General features: G+C 43.1%; 1 protein-coding gene across 1 annotated transcript in view; it reads right to left on the bottom strand.

Annotated features, from left to right (window-relative positions):
* LOC122646424 (probable cyclic nucleotide-gated ion channel 20, chloroplastic) overlaps positions 1 to 22,827 on the bottom strand; it is a 79,017-nt gene that overhangs the window by 29,038 nt on the left and 27,152 nt on the right. Inside the window, exons 4-6 of the mRNA XM_043839977.1 lie at positions 18,569 to 18,667; positions 11,633 to 11,770; positions 7,843 to 8,091 (exon numbers count right to left, since the gene is read on the bottom strand). Of these exons, the coding sequence (XP_043695912.1) occupies positions 7,843 to 8,091; positions 11,633 to 11,770; positions 18,569 to 18,667 (486 nt within the window). The remainder of the gene's footprint in view (positions 1 to 7,842; positions 8,092 to 11,632; positions 11,771 to 18,568; positions 18,668 to 22,827) is intronic.

Raw genomic sequence — 22,827 nt, 5'->3', positions numbered from 1 at the left:
CTCATTATATGTGATTTTTAGGTATTTCTCCCATGTGAAGATCAAGTCTCAATTACCAAGGAGATTGGTCATTCGAACTGGAGATCCATTCCAGCAGTTTTTGGTCAGCAAGTATTACAATAAGCAAGCACCTTTGACATGTCAGCCTCACCTTTATTGAAGACCCCTTCCCTACAATCGATATTCACTTTCAGGGTTTTTTACAAAACCCTGGCTATAATCGATCTAAGGGGTAGGGCAGTCCACAGTTGCTAATTTTTTAGGAGAGTTTTATCAACATCAGAGGAGTATAGAGCCCATTATTCAGCTTCTTACATCAGGTTTTTAGTAAAAAAAAAATCCAGTTCATTCTGTTGGCTTGGTTTCTTCAATTATCAAGCTATTTTTCTTGTTCGTATATGGCTGGCTGCTTCAACTACCTATGGATTTGTCTGGTTATTTATCTTATTTGGTGGTTATTATGCGCTTCACTACCTACCTAGCTGGTGTTATTGATTGGCTTCTGTAAGCATGACTGGTTGATGTATTACTGCTGCCTTCATGTGGAATACTGCTGCCCTATAATTATGACTGTGTTTCCTCTTATTGGCGATCGAATTTCTCTCGTTATTGAAGACTCGAATCTACTACCCTGGAGATCAGCCTATTTGGGATCAAATGTATGTATATATACAAGGAATGTCAATGTAAAGAACCAGACAGAAGATGTTACTTACTTTGTTAAGTAAGTTTTTAGTTTGTTGCCATCAAATCTTACTCAGTTTTGTATGGACTGTATATAACCAAACAGTAAGTCTTCCGCTTGTATTAGGCTCTGATGTGTTATAGGTATGGATGTTAGATTCCTTTGCTTGTGTATGGTATGTTTTACCCTGTGTGGTCCCAGCTATGTCGGGTTAGTTTGGGGTCGTTACATCATTCCAGAGTGGGAGAAGGTTACCAGCATGAGTTATTGCCTCAAAACAGGGTGAAAGTCCTTGGATCCAAATATCCCTAAATCTTTCATCATAGGGTCATAAAAAGCCAGACATTCACCTTTATACAAAATCAAAATCTCACCATTTTTCATCGATCTTAAAGACATAAAACGGCCACTATCTCGGCCCAAACCTTTCTATGAGCTAACAGATTATTTAAACCAAGACCCTTTTACCCCGTGTTCTTCATTACCCATATCTCAAGATGCCTATCAATTCCAAGGCTATCCTTTCCCATAAATCCAACAAGGCCCCTAGACCTGATGGCTTCAGTATAGGGTTTTTCCTTAGCTGCTGGGTTCATATTAAAGAGGACCTCATCAAAGCCGTCCGCAGTTTCTTCTTTAGCCCCAGTCAGCTTGCCCAGGTCAATCAGACTTTTCTTTGCCCCATCCCTAAAAAAGATGGAGCCTCCTCCCTGTCTGATTTCAGACCTATCTCTCTTTCAAATTTTCTTTACAAGTTCATTGCTAAGATCCTGGCTAATAAAATCTAGCTTGTCATCCCATCCTTGGTCAGCCCCACTCAATCTGCCTTAATTTCTGGCAGAAGCATTGCGAATAACATCATCCTCTGCTCTGAAATTGTACGTGGTTTTGACCGAAAATCCCACTCGCCTGCTGCCCTTATGAAGATTGACCTTCACAAAGCTTTTGATTCCCTCAAATGGGACTTCATCTGCGAGGTGCTTTCCCAGATGGGCTTTACCCTCGCTTTCATCCGGTGGATTTTCGCCTGCATCTCCTCCCCCTCTTTCTCTGTCATCATCAATGGCTCCCCTGCCGGCTTTTTCCACTCTAAAGTTGGGATCCACCAAGGCTGTCCTCTCTCCCCTTTCCTCTTCTCTCTGGCCCTGGATCAACCTTCTTAAATCCAAGCTCTTTCTTTCTGGAATCTCTGATTCTGATAGAGACTCCCTCCTGCGCCTGACGAGCTTTTCCCTGGGCTCCCTGCCAATGTAATACCTAGGCCTCCCCGTCATCCCTGCTAGGCTCTCCAGCCACCACTGCACCCCCATGCTTGACAATATCCGCAAGCGTCTCCAGCTCTGGAAAGGCAAACTTCTCTCCTATGCTGGTAGGCTTGAATGCATTAGATCGGTTCTCCAATCATCTTACAATTATTGGTGTGGGATTTTTGGCCTTCCTAAATCTACCACTAAAGCCATGGAGAACTTCTTCTATGCTTTCCTCTGGAAAGGGAAAGAAACCTCCAAATTCCTCCATCTAGTCAGCTGGAAAGCCATTTGCCTTCCCAAATCTAGAGGCCTTGGCATCCGCCGTGTCCGCGACTCCAATACTGTGTGTATTCTGAAGCTTATTTGGAAAATCTCCTTTAAGCATGACTCCATTTGGGTTCATTGGGTTTACTCCCATCTCCTCAAAAATGACTCTATTTGGACAGTCCCCATCCCTTCAGATTCCTCCTAGGTTTGGCGCAAGATCCTCCTCCTCCGCCCTTTGGCGCTTAGAGCCCACTTCCTCTACTATCGTTGATGGATCCTCCACCTCCCTTTGGCTTGACCCCTGGCACCCTAATGGGGTCCTCTATAAATTTTTTGGGGCTAGATCTATTTACTCCTCCGACATCCCCAAATCTGCCCCCCTCTCCTCTATTATCTCTTAAGGTTCTTGGTCCTCCCACCCCTCTTCCCCTCATCCTCTCCCAGATCTGGCATTCCCTTTCCTCCATACCCCCCTCCCCCCTACTCATGCGAACAAGGTTACTTGGCTCCCCTCCCCCAATGGCCTTTTTAGCTTTAGATCTGCCTGGAACTTTGTTAGGACTCATGCCCCTACTTTCCTTTGGCATAAGCTAGTCTGGTTCAAAGGTCACATACCCCGCTATAGCTTCATGGCCTAGAGAACCCTTAACCTTTGCCTTCCTACCCAAGCCTTCCTCCTCTACTGAAGAATCCCTGTTTCCCCTTCTTGTATCTATTGTTGGAGTGGTTCCGAAGACATTGACCACCTCTTCTTTGCTTGTCCCTTTTCCTCTACCATATGGAAAAAAGCCCTATCGTTTATTTGGCCTCACAGCAAGAGACCCCTCCCCTTTGCTAGAGAGTGGCTATGGCTGCTCATGACTTTCCCTGGCTGTTCTATCTGTGACACTGTTGGCATGCTTGTGTTTGGCGCCGCTGTTTACCACATTTGGATGGAGAGGAACTTTAGGAGATGGACCTCCAATTCTCGGTCTTTCGACTCGATTTGGAAAGCCATCTCTTTGGATGTCTCCTCTAAGCTGAGTTTTCCCCCTCAAAAGTCTTTTTTTGACTCCCCAAGGAACAGACATTGTTGATTCCTGGGGTTTAGATAGTGCTCTTTTACGGCACCATTTCCCCTCCTAATTTGGACAGGGGATAATTTCTTACCTCCCCCCCCCCCCCCTCTCTCTCCTTTCCTTTGTATATTCCCCCACCCCCTCTTTTCCTCTCGCTTTGGTAATAGATTTTTTATTCACCAAAAAATAGAATAATACAATAAACAGAGACATTCCCCTAAAATACCAAAATTTAGTCTATAGTTCCGCCAACCTGGGACAAGGCCTGGAGGTTGCAGAACTTGCAATTTCTCCCTACCCAAATCAAAAGATACACTTAGTTCTGGTACATTCAGAGAGCCATACTCATTTGCATCCAGTGAAGAGCTCCATTCACGAATGCATGCACACTAAGAGGACTGGGAAAAATATCACCTTGGGTTACTCTACTATGGCGCACTTTGATAAAACGACAGATGTGTGATGTGGCACATATCCTTACACACACATCTGCACCTTGCAAGATCTTGATTGGTAATCGAGATAGAATGTTGAATGCAACATCCGAAGGGAGCTTCAACACCACTCTGATGTTCATTGGTTTTTATGGGATTTGAGAATAATGGCGCTTATGTCCTTAAACACTAGCCCACCTTTATTTATAATAATGAAGAGAACATTCTAGAATAGGTACAAGGACTAAAATACCCTCAGAAACTAAAAAACCCTTAAACCCATATTACAATACTCCCCCTCAAGTTGGTGTATAAATATTAAACATGCCTCAAAATCTGGAGCTCTGCCACCTTTGGTAATCTCCCCTCCCGGGTCTCTTCCTGCCGTTCCGATCTGGCCACTGTGCAATCCCATCTCCAGACAGATCCGCTCAACTCCTTGCTAGAGGAGGAAGAGAGAAAGCTTACCGATGAGCTCTCCTCCCTTCCCTCTCTGGAAGAAAGTTTTCTTTGCCAGAAAGCCCGCATTAAGTGGCGGAGCTTGGTGATTCTAACTCGGCTTTCTTCCATCGTTCTCTGAAAGCCAGATTGAATTCCAACTCCATCACCCTGCTCATTGCTCAGGATGGTTCCCCGCTTTCCTCTATCCTTGACAATAAGGCTAAGGCAGCTTCTTTTTTCACCTCCCTCTTCAATCCCCTTCTCCCCCCTTCCTCTCCCATCCCTCCTGGCCTCATCAACAAATTTGTCCCCTCCTCCCTGGCTAACTCTCTTCTTGCCATCCCTTCTGATGATGAGATTACCAAGGCTATCTTGTCCCATAAATCCAATAAGGCCCCTGGCCCTGACGGCTTCAGCATGGGATTCTTTATTAGCTGTTGGGATCATATCAAGGGCGATCTCATCAAAGCCATCCGCAGCTTCTTCTTTAATCCCAGCCAGCTTGCCCAGGTCAACAGACTTTCCTTTGCCTCATCCCTAAAAAAGCTGGAGCATCCTCTCTTTCTGATTTTAGACCCATTTCCCTTTGCAACCTCTTCTACAAGTTCATTGCCAAAATCCTGGCAAATAGAATCCAGCTAGTCATTCCCTCCTTGGTCAGCCCAAATCAATCTGCTTTCATCGCTGGCAGAAGCCTTGCGGATAACATTATCCTATGCTCTGAAATTGTGCGTGGCTTCGACCGAAAATCCCACTCTCCCGCTGCCCTTATGAAGATCAATCTTCACAAAGCTTTTGACTCCCTTAGATGGGACTTCATCTGCAATGTGCTCTCGCAGATAGGTTTTCCCCCAACTTTCATCCGTTGGATTCTAGCATGCATTTCCACCCCCTCTTTCTCGGTTATTGTGAACAGCTCCCCTACCGGTTTTTTCCAATCCAAAGTGGAATTTGTCAAGGATGCCCTCTCTCTCCCTTTCTCTTTTCCTTGGCTTTGGAAGTCCTTTCTAGGAGCATCTAAGCCAAAACTGACCTTCATCTTATCTCCCCCCCTCCCCAAATGCAAGCATCTAAACCTCACCCACCTGGCCTTTGTGGACGATCTTATGATCTTTTCCAAAGCTTCCCCCTCATCCATCTCTGCCATCATGTCCTTCCTTAACCTCTTCGAGAGTCTCTCAGGGTTCCATATAAACCTCCTTAAATCCAAACTCTTCCTCTCTGGTGTCTCAGAGCTTGACAAAGACTCCCTCCTCCGTCTCACAGGCTTCTCTCTGGGCTCCCTCCCAATGAAATACCTTGGCCTTCCTCTTATCCCTGCTAGGCTCCCCAGCCACCATTGCACCCCCATACTTGACATTATCTGCAAGCGTCTCCAACTCTGGAAAGGCAGGCTTCTCTCCTATGCGGGTAGGCTTGAATGTATTAGATCAGTGCTCCAATCCTCTTACATCTATTGGTGCGGCATCTTTGCCATTCCTAAAGCTTCCATCAAAGCTATGGAGTCCCTTTTTGCTGCTTTCCTCTGGAAAGGGAAGGAATCCTCCAGATTCCTCCACCCGGTCAGCTGGAAATCTATCTGCCTTCCCAAATCCAAGGGAGGTCTTGGCATTCGCCGTGTCTGGGACTCCAACACTGAGGGAATTCTAAAGCTTATTTGGAAAATCTCCACTAAGCACGACTCCATTTGGGTCCATTGGGTCTATTCCCATTTCCTAAAAAACGACTCCATCTGGACTATCTCCATCCCCAAGGATTCCTCCTGGATCTGGCGCAAAATTCTCCTCCTTATGGCTTGACCCCTGGCACCCCAATGGAGTTCTCTATAACTTCTTTGGAGCTAGGGCAATCTACTCCTCCAGGATCCCAAAATCAGCCCCTCTTTCCTCCATCATCTCTCATGGCACTTGGTCCCCCCTACCCCCTTACCCCCCCTCCCCCCTTTCCCCCCCCCCCTTGGTCTTGCGAACAAGGTTTCTTGGCTTCCCTCCAACAATGGCCTCTTTAGCTTTAAATCTGCCTAGAACCTAATTAGGCCTCAAGCCCCTATTGTCCTTTGGCACAAGCTAGTCTGGTTCAAAGGTCACATCCCCCGCCACAGCTTCCTTGCCTGGAGAACCCTTAACCTTTGCCTCCCAACCCAAGCCTTCCTCTCTCACAGAAGAATCCTTGTCCCCCTCTCTTGCATTTTCTGCTGGAATGGTTCCGAAGACATTGACCACCTTTTTTTCACTTGCCCTTTCACTTCCACCATCTGGAAAAAAGCCCTTTCGTTCATCTGGCCTCGCAGCAGGAGTCTCCTCCCCTTCGCTCGAGAGTGGCTTTGGTTGGTCATGACTTTCCCTGGATGCACCACCTGCGACATCATTAGCAAGCTTGTGTTTGGCGCTACACTTTATCACATTTGGATGGAGAGGAACCTTAGGAGATGGACCTCCAACTCTCGCTCTTTTGACTTAATTTGGAAAGCCATCTTTTGGGATGTCTCCTCTAAGCTCAGTTTTTTGCTCCACAAGGCCCTTTTGGATTCCCCAAGGAACAGGCATATTGTTGTTTCATGAGGTTTAGATAGTGCTCTGTTACGCCCCCTATCCCCCCCTAAGTTGGGATCGGGGTCTCCCCCCCCCCCTCTTTTTTCCCCCTTTGTATATTCCCCCATCCCCCCTCTCTTTCCCCCTCTTGCCTCTCTCGGGCTTTGGTAATATAATTTTTTATTCACCAAAAAAAAATTAAACATGCCCAACTTGCTAACAATAGGAACAAAACTCTTACTACTAAGACCTTTAGTGAAAACATCAGCTAACTAAGCATTAGATTGAACAAATGGAACAAAAATTACTCCTTGTTTCAGCTTCTCCTTGATGAAGTGACAATCGATCTCGACGTGCTTAGTGCGATCATGTTGAACTGGATTGCACGCAATGCCGATTGCTAATTTTCTGTCACAATATAGGCGCATAGGCAGTTCAACAGGGACACATAAATCTTGAAGAAGACCCTGGAGCCAAAGAAGTTCACATATGTTGTGGTCATAGCCCGAAACTTAGCTCCTAAAATGACCATAGGAGAATTTTTTAGGAAGGACGTGCATAGTCTAGATCTTCTACCAAGTATGACCTCGAATAGAACCTATTGGAGGGTAAGGATCAATGTAGCAGACCCCATTTAGCTAAGATTTTTCTGACTTGCTGGGCTATGCCTCTTTCCTCTTTCCTCTTTCTTTCATCTTTCACCTTTCATTTTTCTTTTATTTTCCATCTTTCATTGGTCATTTTTCTTTTTTCATTTCTCATCTCATTTCGCATCCCTCTTTTCCCATCTCTTCATTCCTCTATTTTGTTTAGACATTAGTTTTACCTACTTTGTTTTGGTTGGATCCATGTAGCCGACCCCAGTAAGTTGGGATAAGGCTAAGTTTGTTATTGTTGTCTTATTCTCAAAAATTAATTAATGCATGGGTAATCCTGTCCTTTCACATGGACAATGACAACTTTTGAAAATGGCATAATGATAAGTCTCTTTCAACTTATTTTGAAAACCCTTTTTTACCATTGACTAAAAAAAATTTGGGAATAAGAGAAGAGGCAAAAAATTAAGGTTACAATCTTGTAAGCAAGCTTGGTTAGAACAAGATTTCCCTATATATATTTATATAATAAAAGATAATTCAGCAATAAACTACTGATGCTAAAAGAACCTCCACGCACCTGCAAACCCAAGAGGTACCAGCATGAGCCAACAACATGCCCAGCCAAAACAAACATGAGAAGATTAATAACAAAGTTGCCCCATGCTGATTCAAATATGAAGCCTGTTGAAGACTGACCACCAAGCAAAGGCAGGAACCTGTAAAGTTTGGGTATGTACTGAAGAAGAAGGGTTGCCCGCAAAAGATTCTTTGCATAATTTGCAGCTGATGATCCAACATATATGGGTAAGACCACCAATATCATGATCTAGACAAGAAGAATAAATAGAACAGCAAAGATTCATGAGAAATAGATAAGCAGAAAAGTCCATAACTTGAACAAAGCCACAAACCTGTAGTAGCAACAAACAAAAATAAGGAAAAGGCAAGAATGAAGGAAGATAGCAGTTTAGACTGAAGATAAAGAGCTGATAACAATTCTCTACCATAAAACTGGCTCAAAACAAAGTACACTATTCAATTATATTCTTCACACCAGTATTCAAATGCTTCAGTAATTCTCCAACGTGATTCAAAGTTAATAAACTTCATGATTACAAAATGCAACATCAGGGGTTTGGAGCTGCAGAAACTACAAAACAATTCGAGGCCCCAAAACCTTGTCTTGTATATGGAACACCATTTGTTTCACCCACCTAAAAGGCTTTACAAGACCTAAATTCAACTCAGAACGATGATGCCATCCATAAATTTCCAATATTCATATAAAGGTTAATCAAAGTTAGCATAATATAACCCTCACCCTAATGATCCCACAATCCAGAAGGCTTGGTGTCATACCACCCACTTTTCAGCCACATGAATGATGATTTCGCGCACTGACTGTTAGATAGATTTGGGACCACCTTGAGTGCCACCTGTAAAATTTGCTGGTCTACCTCAACTATATGGGCACTTCCCCCTTGATTTCAAAACTTCCAATAGAGTTCGTCAAATTGACCTGAAATTTTGATCATGCATAGACAATGATATGGAAATCATGTCCACCAAATTTGGACCCAAACCAAACTGTCATATGGCAGTTATTGATGGTGCCATGACATGACGCCATCTAGAATGATTTACCTACCTCCCATAAAAGTTTTCATTTGAACTACAGAAATTACAGATTATCCAATGTTTCCTTAGCCTCGTGAGTTTGATGAAGTCAAATAACCTGTAGGGCAGATTTATGGACAACAACCCACAGAACAGAATCACAGTGATCTGAAGAATAAAAGAAAAAGGACAGAATATAAAGGAGTTAAATAACTTGACAACCAGTACTTGCATGTGGCTGGAAATCAGGTCGACTGGGATAGAGAACCTGCTAAATATATGCAAGGTTTTAATTAATAATTGTCCTTCCGAATCCGTCGATACTAACTGATATGTACCGTATCATTAAGGTACCGATACGATACGGTACCAATATGATACCTGATAAAAGTTGGGACACATGTAAGAAACCTCATCGTTTATATATAATCAATTGAATGCACTTGTCTCGTTATACTTTGTTCTACCTTTTTTACATTATATTCAACAACATAACCTTATCCCAACTAAATGGGGCCAGCCACATGGATCATTACTCTCCTTTGGTAAGAATGCAACATGGGAGTTAGTTGATATGTTTGTACAAATTCAATGAGGGCTTTGGAGAAGAATGCAACATGGGAGTTAGTTGATCTACTGAATGGAAAGAAGCCAATATGAAGCAAATGGGTTTGCAGTCAACAGTGTGAAATATTAATTGGACCAATCAATAGAAAGGTATAGGATGGATGAAGTGGTGAGGTGCGTCTGGAGTGTTGTGTGATCAGCATATTCCTTTAAAACTTAAAGGAAATTTTTATAGGACAGTTATGCGACCGGCTATGATGTATGGTGTGGTATGTTAGGCAGTTAAGAAGCATCATATATATAAACTCAGTGTAGCGGAGATGAGGATGTTGAGATGGATGAGTGGCAAAACTAGGAAGGATAAAGTAAGGAATGACCATATTAGAGCTGGTTTGGGAGTAGATCCGATACATGATAAGCTACGAGAAAGTCGTTTGAGGTGGCATGGCCATTTTCACCGAAGGCCTTTGGATGCTCCAGTATAGAGGAGTGATTTGATTCAGATTGAAGGAACTAAAAGAGCCAGGGGGAGACCTAAAATGACCTTAGGAGAAGTGGTGAGGAAAAACATGCATAGCCTAGGCCTTGTTTCAAGTATGACCTCAAATGCTGATTGGAGGGCAAGGATCCATGAAGCTGACCCCATTTAGTTGGGATAAGGCTGAGTTGTTGTTGTAATCAGTAGAAAGGTATAATTAGGGGTGCAAGGTTGGCAGACATTTCAGCCTGCGGGCTAGGCTAGGGTTGAGATTTTCAGGTCTGAGCTCTGGCCAGGCCGGATTGGGCCTGTCTAAAGCCTCCATCAGAGACTGGACTGGCCTTATCTATATATATATAGTTGTCAAGTTGTCACCTGGATGCCTTCTTGGATCCAAGATGACAGCACCCTTTTATTAATGCAATAAAGCAATCACCATGCCTTACATTATATCAGTTTTTTAACAATTCACGAGTTTACGCTGATTTACATTTATTGCTTTGTTTTTTTTTTTATACATAGGCTTCTACTATATCCAATGTTTTGTTTAGTATATATTGGTTTTCTCATATTAGGCCATTACTAGCATAATATATCCTATTGCATTGATATGGCTTCTATGCTGTATATAAGCATAACTATGCAAAATTGTCATTGTACACCTAGGAAAACAGCCTATCTGCGAAGCTGGGGTAAGGCAGCATAAATTTGCCCCTCCCAGACCCTGCAATAGTGGGAGCCTCGTGCACTGAGGCGCTCCGTTTGTCATTGTACACCTAGGGTGCCTGGGAGCCCCTCCAACACCTTGAGTCACCTAGGCGCCATAGTTGCCAACATGTCACCTAGGCACCACCTAGGTGTCCAGGCCCTTTCTTGGGTCTAAGGCAATAGCATGCGTTGTTGACACTTCATGATTTTTTAAGTTGATTTATATTTATTGCTTAGTTTTTTTGGTTAATATGCTTTATATTATATCCTATACTTTGTTTATTATATGTTGGTTTTCTCATATTAGGCCATTACAAGCATAATTATATCATATTGCATTGAAATATGGCTTCTATGTTGCTTAGTCATATACTGCACGTCTAGGGTGCCCAGGCGACACCTAGTGGGAGCCTTGTCACCGAGGAGCCATCCAACGCCTTGGGTGTCCCAGTCGCCTTGACAACTATGCTACGCACTTTGATAACTATGCTATATATATATATACATGGGTTTCAAAAAGCCAGGCCAGCCTGCCTAGTTGCTCCCCTAGGTATAATAATAGGTCATAGGTGGCTGTTAAAAGGTAGAACATAGATATAAGGCTTTCACTAGCAAGAGAAATTTGCACATGTTGCGCAGAAAAACTCTGTGAGAGTTCTTTTTTCTTTGGCCGCAAATCAGGATTAGTGAATACAGCAGTTTGATGTTAGAAAAAATGTTTCATGTCAAAATAGCACTGCCATGAAAAAGATGCATTTTGTAAATCATTAGTGTTAGGGGTGGTTCTCTTTTGTCTGGTCATGTAAAGGTGGGTGGTTTGCTTTGTCTCTTTTGTAGAGGACTGCTGCTGGCCATTAGGCTTTGTACAGTACCTGAGTGAGCAGGTTGCTTACTTTTTTTATTCCTATCAACAAAATTTAATTACCTTTCTTAAGAGAGAGAGAGAGAGAGAGAGAGAGGGAGGGGGGAGCACTGCAGTGCGAAAGAAAAACTTCACCTGAGGTAGTGGTAATACTACGAATAGATCGATTAAAAAATAACCACGAAGGTAATGGAGAGCAATTTTCTTTGGATGGACAACAAAATCTCCAGCACCCACCACTCTTGACTCCGGAGCAACATAAGCCAACCTAAACTGTGAAAGACAAATGGCATATATCGGATGAGGCTTGCACTCCACAACAACAATAACTACAGGTAAAGAACAAGAACAAGTTGCTGAAATACCTAATTTCATCAGAGCATATATTGTTAAGACTGCATTTCAATTTAGAAATATAAAATTGTAAACTAAATTTTGGTGAAGACCATGAAGTCTGTAGAAAATAAAATTAAACTGATACTGTATCAAACTATCTCAACAAGAACATAACAATTCCATACACAAAATAGATCATGCAAGGAACATAACTGTCTTTTTACTAATGTTAATAAGTGCACCGCAGGTTGGGGTATTTTGTAGTGTTGTTTCATATTAGTGGGTGTATATGTAATTGTACATAAACCTGTCCATATCTGTGTCACTGCCTAACTATATTGATAAATAAGAAGTATAGGTAGGGAACCCTTGGGCGATCCTAATGAACCATATCACAGCCTCAACAACAATCGAGGGAGAAAAAGGGAGCAGCTGCTCCAAGAAGCTGGCGGTAACCCTAGCTGCTCCAAGGGTTGTGGGTGTTGAGGTGAGCTTCAAGATACCTCATATGATCACTTGAGGTCTCCTTGAAGGTTTTATCCAAGACCTATCTCATACTTCTTCAACCGATTCACATATTAACCTCTTCCTTGGAATCCTTTATGCCCTAGGATTCCAAAGAGAGGAAAGAGGGGAAGAAAGAAAAGTAACATGACTCTCAAACCGTAGCTCTGATATCAAGTTGGAATTTAAATGATGGAGGTGAGCAAGGAAGAAGAAAGAAGAAGACAAGAAAATAGAGAAGAAGAGAATTCGGTGGAATATTGTGTGTTGGAGTATTGTCTCCACCACACCTATATTACTTCACTAATAATATGAAAGGAATTACATACACCTCCCTAGGGAGGTAAAAGGTGAAAAAGGAAAATTACAATATAAGGCAACTAGACAACAAACTAGTTCCTAAAGTACCCTTATTACATAACCTCTAACACCTTGTTCCTTACGAGAATCGATCCATACATAGTTTCTAACTATATGGAGCTGAATGTTGGGTAGTGAAGAAACAAAATACAAACAAACTTAGTGTAGCTGAAATGAGGATGTTGAGATGGATGAGTAGTAAAACTAGAAAAGATAAAATAAGGAATTAACAAATCAGAGCTAATCTAGGAGAAGCCCGATACATGACAAGTTGCGAGAAAGTCGTTTGAAGTGGCATGGACATGTTCAACACTTCAACGCAGGGCTTTGAGTGTGCAAGTACGGAAGGGGGATTTGATTCAGACTGAAGGAGCTAAAAGAGCCCGGTGTAGGTCAAAAATGACTCTAGAAGAAGTGGTTAGAAGGACATGCATAACTTAGGACCAGTAACAAGTATGGCTAATGGTTGGCGATGGACCTGCTAGCGCTGGTATAGTTCCCTTGGATAGAGCTGCGATATCGGCTAATGGTGGAGTCAAGACGATAAACCTCCACTCCAAGGTTGCTCCCTCTAGCTCCCGCGGTCGTTCCAGATCCAGGTTCCCGCACCGGAATCAGCGGCGGAAGAAGAAGAAGCCATCGGAAAGCACCAACGAGTTGTCTCAATCGTTGCAGAAGCCCTGGGCTGATGGTCAGAATCGTTTCAGTCTCCTGGCGTCGACTGAAGTTGCAAAGCCCCTTTCGTGCCCCGAGAAACCCCAGTTTGAGATACTTCCTCGCAGCAGATCTCGTATGGCAGGAGATCCTACTGTCGAGCCTTCTATTCTTGGCTTTGGCTTAGAAAACGGTGTTGCTCTGGCTTCTAAGTCCTCGACTGCTCCTCTGAGCTGCTCTGCTACTCCTATGATCTCTGGTGATTGTGGTTCGCCCCTGCCTAATTCCGAAGCAACCCTCTCTCTTTTTTCTCCTGCTTTTTCGAACCCCGCGACCCCAACTCTTGCTGACCTGGCTCATGTGGGGCCCCTTCTAGTTGACCTTCCTCCTCCTTGTGGCCTTTTGGGCTCTCCGCTGTCTGCTAATCCTTTTGAACCGGGTTCTTTTAACCCAGACCCATCTGCCCCTTTGCCCAACTCCTCCAATGGGTCGGGTTGTCCTAACTTAAGTTCTTCTTCCTCTCGGGCGGGTGTAATCTCTCTTTTGGGACCTGGCCCATGTCCGATGAACCCATCATCTTCTTCACCCGCTACTTCCAGCTCCCCTGTTTCATCTCTTGCCCACCTCCCCCCTCCTCCCCCTCCCATCGCACCCTATGGTAGCTCTTATCGCCGGCGGCACCATAGTGAAACTAGGTCTCGTGCTGTGCTGACCAGGCTCCTTGAGCCTTCGCTGCCCCTGCAACCTCTATCCTAATGATTCACGGCACTATCTGAAACACTCGTGGGCTCAACTCTCTCGCGAAGCAGGCTGCTGTTCGTTCCCGCATTAGATCTTCTCGTTCGAGTTTTTGTTGCCTCCTGGAAACCCATGTTAAGGAGCCCAACTCTTCCAAAATCCTTGCCTCAGTTGCTCCTGGTTGGTCTCTGCTTTCCAACTACATCCACCACACCAATGGCCATATTTGGCTTCTGTGGGATCCCAATAAAATTACTATTTCTCTCTCTGCTTCCTCCTCTCAATACCTTCATACCAAATTCTCCGACTCCTTAGGCCATTTTTCCTTCCTCTTCTCAGTTATTTATGCTGAAAACTGTCCTGCTCTTAGGACTTCTTTGTGGGCTGATCTCAGGTCCCTTGCTAGCCAAATTGGATCCCAGCCTTGGGGTCTTGGAGGAGACTTCAACATCATCCGCTACTGTAATGAAAAGCAAGGGGGTGACCATATTGACCTGGATGCTATGAATGTTTTTAATGATTGCATTGAAGACATAGCTGTTAATGATCTCAGATGGAGTGGATTTCCCCTTACCTGGAGCAATAAAAGGTCTGGAAACAGTAGAATTGCTTGCAAGCTTGATCGATTTCTGGTCAATGAAGAGTGGCTTAACTCCTTCCCTTCTTCCCATGCTTCTTTTGAAAACCCAAGCATCTCTGATCACTCTCCCATCTCGATTGCTATCCAGCCCTTTTCTTCCTTTGGCCCCAAACCCTTCAAATATTTTGACATGTGGTCTTCTCATCCAACCTTTCACCCGGTTGTCCTTGAAGCTTGGCAAAAGCCTGTCCATGCCTTCTCTACCCCTCTTATAGCCTTCTCTAAGAGGCTCAAGAATGTCAAGGCTGCCCTAAAGGACTGGAACCTAAACATCTTTGGCAACATTACTGTTCAAGTTAAAGAGTGTAAGGACAGACTTGCTTCCATTCAATCAAGGCTGCAGTCTGATTTGCTCAATGAATCCCTTGCTGTTGAAGAAAAAGAGGTCTCTATCCAGCTCTCCACCTTGCTAGCGAGGGAAGAAAGCTTTCTCAAGCAAAAATCTAGAATCAAGTGGCTGGATTTGGGTGACTCTAACTCAGCTTATTTCCACCGGTCTGTCAAAGCCAGAGTTAATGCTAACTCTATTGTCCAGCTCTCTAGACAGGATGGCTCTCTTGTTAACACTGTCAAGGATATTAAAGATCTAGCAGTGCAACACTTTAAAGGTATTTTCTCTGGGCCTCAACAGGATCAGATCCCTATACCTAACCATTTGCTCAACAAGTTCGTTGCTCCAGAATTTTTGGAATCCTTAAGTGCTATCCCCAAAGAAGAAGAAATTGTGAAAGCTATCCACTCCCTCAAGGTTAATGGAGCTCCTGGCCCGGATGGCTTTAGTATGGGGTTCTTTCTAGCTGCTTGGGACATCATCAAAGCCGACCTTATTGCTGCCATTGAGAGCTTCTTCCTTAATCCCAACCAAGTTAATGGGATCAATCACACCTTCCTTTGTCTCATACCCAAAAAGGAAGGTGCTGTCGCCATGAATGACTTTAGGCCCATTGCCCTTTGCAACCTTCTATACAAATTTATTGCAAAAATTCTTGCTAGAAGACTCAAGAGTGTGGTGGACCTATTGGTGAGTGACAACCAAACAGCCTTCATCCCTGGCAGGAACATCTCTGATAACATCCTTCTGTGTAATGATATTGTCAGAGGCTTTGATAGAAAGAATCACTCTCCGTCGTTGCTCCTGAAGATTGACATCCACAAAGTTTTTGATTCTCTTAGATGGGATTACATTGCTCAAGTGATGACTCAAATGGGGTTTCCTTTACCCTTTGTTCACTGGATCAGCTCTTGCATCTCTTCCCCAAAGTTCTCAGTTTTGGTCAATGGCAGTCCGGCAGGGTTCTTTGGAGCTTCTATGGGGATTCGACAAGGCTGCCCTCTCTCCCCTTACTTGTTTACTATTGCCATGGAAATCCTTTCCAGGTAAATTCAGACTTGCACTGACCAGCAGCTCATCATTCCTTTGCCAAAGTGTAAAGGCCTAAAGCTCACTCACTTGGCAATTGCTGATGACTTGATGATTTTCTCCAAGGCATCGATTGCCTCCTTAGAGTCTATCTTGCTTTGCCTCCATCAATTCAAAGAGTTATCAGGGCTTCGCATCAACCCCTCCAAGACTCTCATCTTCTTTGCTAGAGTTCCTGAAATAGACAAAGCCGGCTTCCTCGCCATCTCTGGGTTCCTTGAGGGTCAGCTGCCTGTCAAATACTTGGGAATTCCTTTGATTCCCTGCTAGGCTCTCTGCTCACCATTGTACTCCTTTGCTGGATATGATCCGAAAGAGACTTCAGCTCTAGAAAAGCAAGCTTCTTTCTTATGCTGGCAGGTTGGTCCTCATCAGATCTGTTTTGGAAGCCTCTTATATCTACTGGTCGGGTGTCTATGGTCTTCCCTAGTCTACTATCAAGGCTATGGAAGCTCTTATGGCTTCCTTCCTTCGGAAGGGCTCTGACGCCACAAGGTTCCTTCATCCCTTGAGCTGGGCTACTGTGTGCCTTCCCAAGAAGGAAGGGGGGTTGGGTATTCGGCATATTAAAGAAGTGAACTCAGCTGGCATCATCAAGCTTCTATGGAAGATAGCCTTAAAAAAAAAGAGCATTTGGGTGGATTGGATCTACTCGGGGCCCCTGCGCCACAATTCCATCTGGACTGCTCCCGCTCTTCCTGATGCTTCTTGGGTTTGGAGGAAAATCCTTGCCAGCCGGCCCTTGGTCCTTCAAGTCATTCGCTCCAGCATTGGTGATGGTCAATCTACTTACCTCTGGCTTGACAACTGGCATCCTATGGGAATTCTCCTTCACCGGGTTACTCCAAGATCCATTTACTCCTCAGGCCTTCATAGACTTTCTTTGGTGGCCGATATTCTTCATCACAATGAGTGGGCTCCTCCAACATCTGGCCCCATCCTCACCCCTTTCTGGAATGAGCTACACTCGGTTACTCGAAGGGCTGCTTCTAGAGGAGATTGTGTTACTTGGTCCTCTAACAGCTCTTGCTCCTTCTCTTCAAAGGCTGCCTGGGATCTTATTCGTCTGAAAGGCCCTTTAGTTTCTTGGCACAGACTTCTTTGGTTCAGGCACCACATTCCTAGGCACTGCTTCACAGCCTGGAGAGTCTTCAACAACTGTCTCCCTACTCAAGCTTTTCTTCGCAGCCGCCAGATCTTAGTCTCTCGTGCCTGCTGCCTCTGCTGGAACAACGATGAAGACCTGAACCACCTCTTCTTTGAATGCCCAACTGCTATTGCAATTTGGAAGGGAGTCCTTCACAAATGCTGGCCTGCCAACAGACGCATCCTTCCCTTCTCCAGAGAATGGATTTGGATTGATGACTTTTGCTGGGTCCACCACTTGTGACGCGGTCGGGAAGTTGGCCTTTTGTGCTACCCTCAACCATATCTGGATGGAGCGAAATTTGAGAAAATGGACTTCCAACTCTCGGACTTACCAGAAGATTTGGGACTCCATCTCCTTTGAAATTAAAGCAAAGTTATCTCTTCTTCCCCCCTCTTCTTGTATAGACTCCCCTAGGAACAGGACCATTGTTCAGTCCTGGGGTCTCTCCAATATTTCCTTGGTTGCTCCGGCAATTGCTTAGGCTGGCTGATTTGGCCCTCCTGTTGTGGGGCCCTTTGTATTTCTCCTTTCTTCTCTCTTTTGGTAATGAAATTTTTATTCACCCAAAAAAAACAAGTATGGCTCTGAATAGAGCTTATTAGAGAAATAGGATCCATTTAGCATACCCCAATTTTCTTGGGATAAGGCTGAGTTGTTGTATTATTCACACATAAGAGGATACATATGCAGATTCATCAATACAGTACAAATTACAAAACTAAAATTATATTACTACAATTATCAAAAAAAAATTATACTCAAAACAATAAAATGTAGTAGGGAATCTGCAAAGGATTCAACGCCAAACAAGGATGATTCTCCCAATTTTCACGAGATTTGTATTAGAGAATGGTGCCATTTTGCACTCAAAAACAGCAATTTCTGCCACCAATTCCACAACAATCCTTACCCAGCCATAATGCCATATCTGAAATCATTATATCTAGCCATCTATACACTAATGATGTAAGAGGATGACACATAACGACTCTCAAAGATGTTTCCTTATTGGCCACATGGTTTTGTTGTGAAGGGAAAAGGGTAATAGCATATTCTATCAGTGTCCTTGTTAACTAGCCTTTATACATCAGTCTCTTTTTATGAAAAGGTATAAACTAACCCCCTTTTGCATTTCCATTCACAATTCACTTAACGTTTGAGAAGAAGGCATTGCAAAGGATAATAAAGATATTTTTTTGATGTTCAGATAATAAAGATATTGCATCAATTTAAGGCAGATTAAGAAACTATTAAGAGAAAATAGCTTACCTGAATAAGCATGTGTATGAAATAAATGAAATCAGTAACTGTTCTAAAAACCACTAGTGTTGTTGTCAAGGGCACATTAAGAACTATGCACTTATTATCCTGTTTTCAAAAAGGAAAACAAACGAATAAATAACAAGCTTGCAAAAAAAAACAAGGATGGGCGAAAGGAACAATACCAAGAGGTGCAAACATGATAAATAGAAACAAAGAGAGCAGAGAAGAAAGATATCATTATATCCGTGAAAGATAAACCTAGTAATAAAATTGAACATGGGAAATTCTGCTTTCATGCAATCAAAACCAAACCAGTACCAGCAAAAAAGATTCTATAAACCTACGAATAAAATTGAACAAGGCTAAATGCCTTTTTTATGCAATCAAAAACTAAATCAGTGGAAGTCGACCTCGTTTCAACATAAGTCAAACTATCCCTAAACAAACAATGGAGACCTCAGGGTTCGTTAGATTCTTACCTCTTGGATAATGGAAGAACATTTAGGGGTTTGACCTGGGTTACAACAAGTTTGTGAAGGATTAAATTTTCAAATTGGGATTGTGATTAAGTGTTGGAGCTGCTGTATGTAAAGAATTGCAGAGGAATTCCAGAATTTCAGAGGACTAAGGTGAGTTATTCAAACACAAGTTAGATCATTTTAGATCTGTTTTATGAAGCCGTTAGTACATGAATTAGAGAGTGTATAGAGGTGATTTGTACCTTTATTAAAGAGTTTAATAGGCCATTAGAGGAATGGCAGAATCAGGTTTTTACCCTGCTGAAAACAGAGGAGTCAGGCAAGGGTGGAACTGAGCTAAACACTCAGTACCTAGAGAGAAAATGTAGATTATGAAGTGGATTTTGGGGTTCCTGTTTAGGACTTTTAGGACAGACTTTGTATCATTTTGATAGCTTATTAATGTACCTATTATACTCTACTTTTATAGGTTTTTGGTGACTGTATAGGTGCTGTAATATTTGAGGGACAAGTGCCATTTGGTCAAATCACACTCTTATCTTAGGATCAAGGTGAGGGAAATCATGACTCTGTATTACATTGAAGTGCATGCATGCTATGTGAAAGAAATGAATAAATGATGTATGATGTGATTAGTGTCATTAAGTTTCATGGAATTTAAATGCTTGACTCAGTAATACATGAATGTTGAATGTTGTGTGCTATGTAGTGTTCATATGAAATGATACATTGCTAATGACTAACATGGAATTAAATCTGATATGAGTTATGTGATGAATGATGTAATAAAATGATTTTATTTATCATGTCATGTGAGAGTAAAGTATGAAAACAGAAAGAAAGAGAAAGATAATAGACGAGGGGTCCTCCCCCAGGGGTACGGTGCCTGGACACATGGGAGTAGAGCGCGTCTTTTATGATGTTTATATAGATGAGGGGTCCTCCCCCAGGGCTACGGTGCTTGGACACATGGGAGTAGAGCGTATCTATAATGCTGGGCTACAGCCTGGGAATATATGCAGTCGACTATCACCCTCAACAGTTGGTACACTATGGTAGTTCACTAAACAGCCAAAAACCCCGACCTAGTTAATTAAGGATTGAAATTCTCTGATTTATCATTTATGTCTCTGCTCTATTTATTGCACTTATGAATGCTTGTGTATAAATTCATACGTACCTCACTGGGCGTAAGCTCACCCTATGAGTTGATACTGTACAGATGAAGACATAGAAGAGGTATTCACAACTCCAGGAGCCGAGAGTGGAGAGCCCTGATCTAGGATTTAGAATCTTTGGGATCTATTTTGAAGACTATGTGTATTATAGTTTTGTGAACAGTATAATGGAACAGTTTGTGTAATCAGGTGTATGACTTAGTAGTTATGTAAATCAATCTTTTTGTTATGTACAGGGCTGTAAGACTTGTAGCCACCAGTGTTTGTAAATGCTCTGTATTACAATGCTTCCGTTGTGTTTATGTGTAATCTGGGACTTTGTTAGTTTGTTTATGTGAATGTATGTGACCTTAAGGGTCGACGCTCGTGAGTGCGATGTCTTGTACCCTGTTTGGGTTGGGACGTTACATTAGTTCATTCCGAGGTCACAATACCAGTCATCCCATCAAACCGCTACTCTACCGAGCAACTACTAACAGACCTCTGTGACAATGGAGACAATTGCACTGTTCTCCCCTCTGAGACATTGTCAACCCCTTTGGTCAGCAACCTACCGCCCTCTGATTGGTCGAACCATCCCATCAACCGCCCATGCCCCCTGCTACCCCTCCGCCCCCTCCAATCACCTCCCATCCCTCATCTGCCTCTCCGCCTGCTATCTGCTTCTCTCCCCCAACGAGGATCCTTCTCTCCCACAAATGCCTCCATCCTCTCAGATAACTCCCCTCCCCTTTTGTCCCATCCCCTCACCGTCAAAACCTTTGCACCATGGGCACCCCCTCTAATGGGCCCTCGATCATCCTAGCCCCGACCCATCGGCCCCACCCCAGCAACCCCATTTCCCTACCCATCCATCCATTGATTCCATTCACCTGGCCCATGTGAGATAACCTAGAAGGGGGGTGAATAGGTTATCACTAGTGTAATACGTTCCTTTTTAAAAATATTTTGATTGTGCTTAAATTGATAAATATGAAACAAAATAAATATTAAATGTGCACAATAGAGAAAGACACAAGATTTTATAGTGGTTTGACTCCAAGAGTCTACATCCACTCCTCTCAAACTTGAGAGAATTCCACTAGTTTTCCCTTTCAATACAATAGGTGGGGGAAAACACCTTTACAAATATTTTTACCAGGATAAGAGAATCCTATCTCTTTTTAGGATAAGAGAATCTTTTGCACTACCTAAGTTCGGTATAGGCTAATGAAAAAACCTAGCCCATCTCGAGTTCAACCAACTCAAAAGCAACCAATAAAAAATACAATAGAAAATATTAGATTTACCTAGGCAAGGAGTGTGCCAGGTACTCCTTGCATGTGTGAATAATGATATGGAATGAATGCACTATGTAAGACCTTCTTCTAAAGCTCCTCTTGATGATGTAGACTTCAAGGAGAATGAGGTCTTGAATGCTTGAATCAGCCTTGATTGGCTTTCACAATTACTCCTTAACTCAAATGTGATGTAGGCCTTGAAATTGACTTTTTCACTCTCAATAAAGTTCTCTTTTGGACTGTAGTGGATAGTGAAAAGGTCTGACATGTTTGGTATTTATAGGCCTCAATAAATGCTTTAGAAGACATGTGACTTTTAGCTCTAATGGATATAAAACGGCTATACTTTTTATCTACCGGTCGACTGCTGAATGTAACCGTTGGGGAAAATAGAGTCATTGGAGCATGTCTTGGCCAGCCGGTCGATGTCTGGTCGACCAATGGATCGACAGGTGGGCTTTGGGCGACCACACCAACCTGGCGAACCGGAAAACATTCTGTTTGCACCGGTCCAAAATGCCTATGTAATCTGGTCGACCAATGGATCGATCATTAGACAATTTTGATTGCCTAACTCTGAGAGGCTTATCTGAAACCATTCCCCAACTTATGTTGGGATCTATGAGGGGTATTTTAATACCTCCTAAGGTCTCTAAATGCATATGAATAAATGAGATGCATTTTTACATGCAATACATTATGCAATTGTGTTCTAAGTGCACACGAACATCTTTATACTTGTATTGGCTTAAGAAAGCTTGAGTCTTCTCAAGTGATGTTCTTCAATCTTCAAGCTTCATTCTTTCTTTGTATGACTGTGGTTGGTGTCTTGAAGTCCTTTTTTGAACATCAATAGCTTCTGAGTCTTGGTTACTTTAATTTGATCTTTCACAGAACATTAGTACATTCATGTGTTTGTTATCATCAAAACCATTATACTGGATAATGAGAGAGTAGTGCTTACTATGGCACTTCCTTCGGAGCCCAGGAAAGCTCCGAAAGCACCTGCAGCGAGAGAGTGTATTTTCCAACAGCTCAAACAGCCCATCCCATCCCTCCCACTGGATCCAATCTCTCAGGTCCTATTGGGGGTCCTCCCGACTCGACAGGCAACCCATCAGGTCTTCTCTCTTACCCTCACTCAAATCAACATGCCAGTGCCGCTTGTCGTCTCTATAAGCCATCTCCATGTACCCCTCTCATGCAAAGATGGCTCCATCCTATGCCATAATGGTTTGTCACTCCCCCCACCCTCAAGGAATACCGCCGGCGACACAAGAGCTACCCATCCTCCTCCCACCTTAACCGCCTCCCTCTCAGCTCTGCAA

The sequence above is a fragment of the Telopea speciosissima genome, chromosome 11, assembly GCF_018873765.1.
Source record: "Telopea speciosissima isolate NSW1024214 ecotype Mountain lineage chromosome 11, Tspe_v1, whole genome shotgun sequence".
In the NCBI taxonomy this organism is placed as follows: Eukaryota; Viridiplantae; Streptophyta; class Magnoliopsida; order Proteales; family Proteaceae; genus Telopea; species Telopea speciosissima.
The sequence above is the reverse complement of the archived record's forward strand: the minus strand, read 5'-3'. Positions and strand labels throughout refer to the sequence as shown.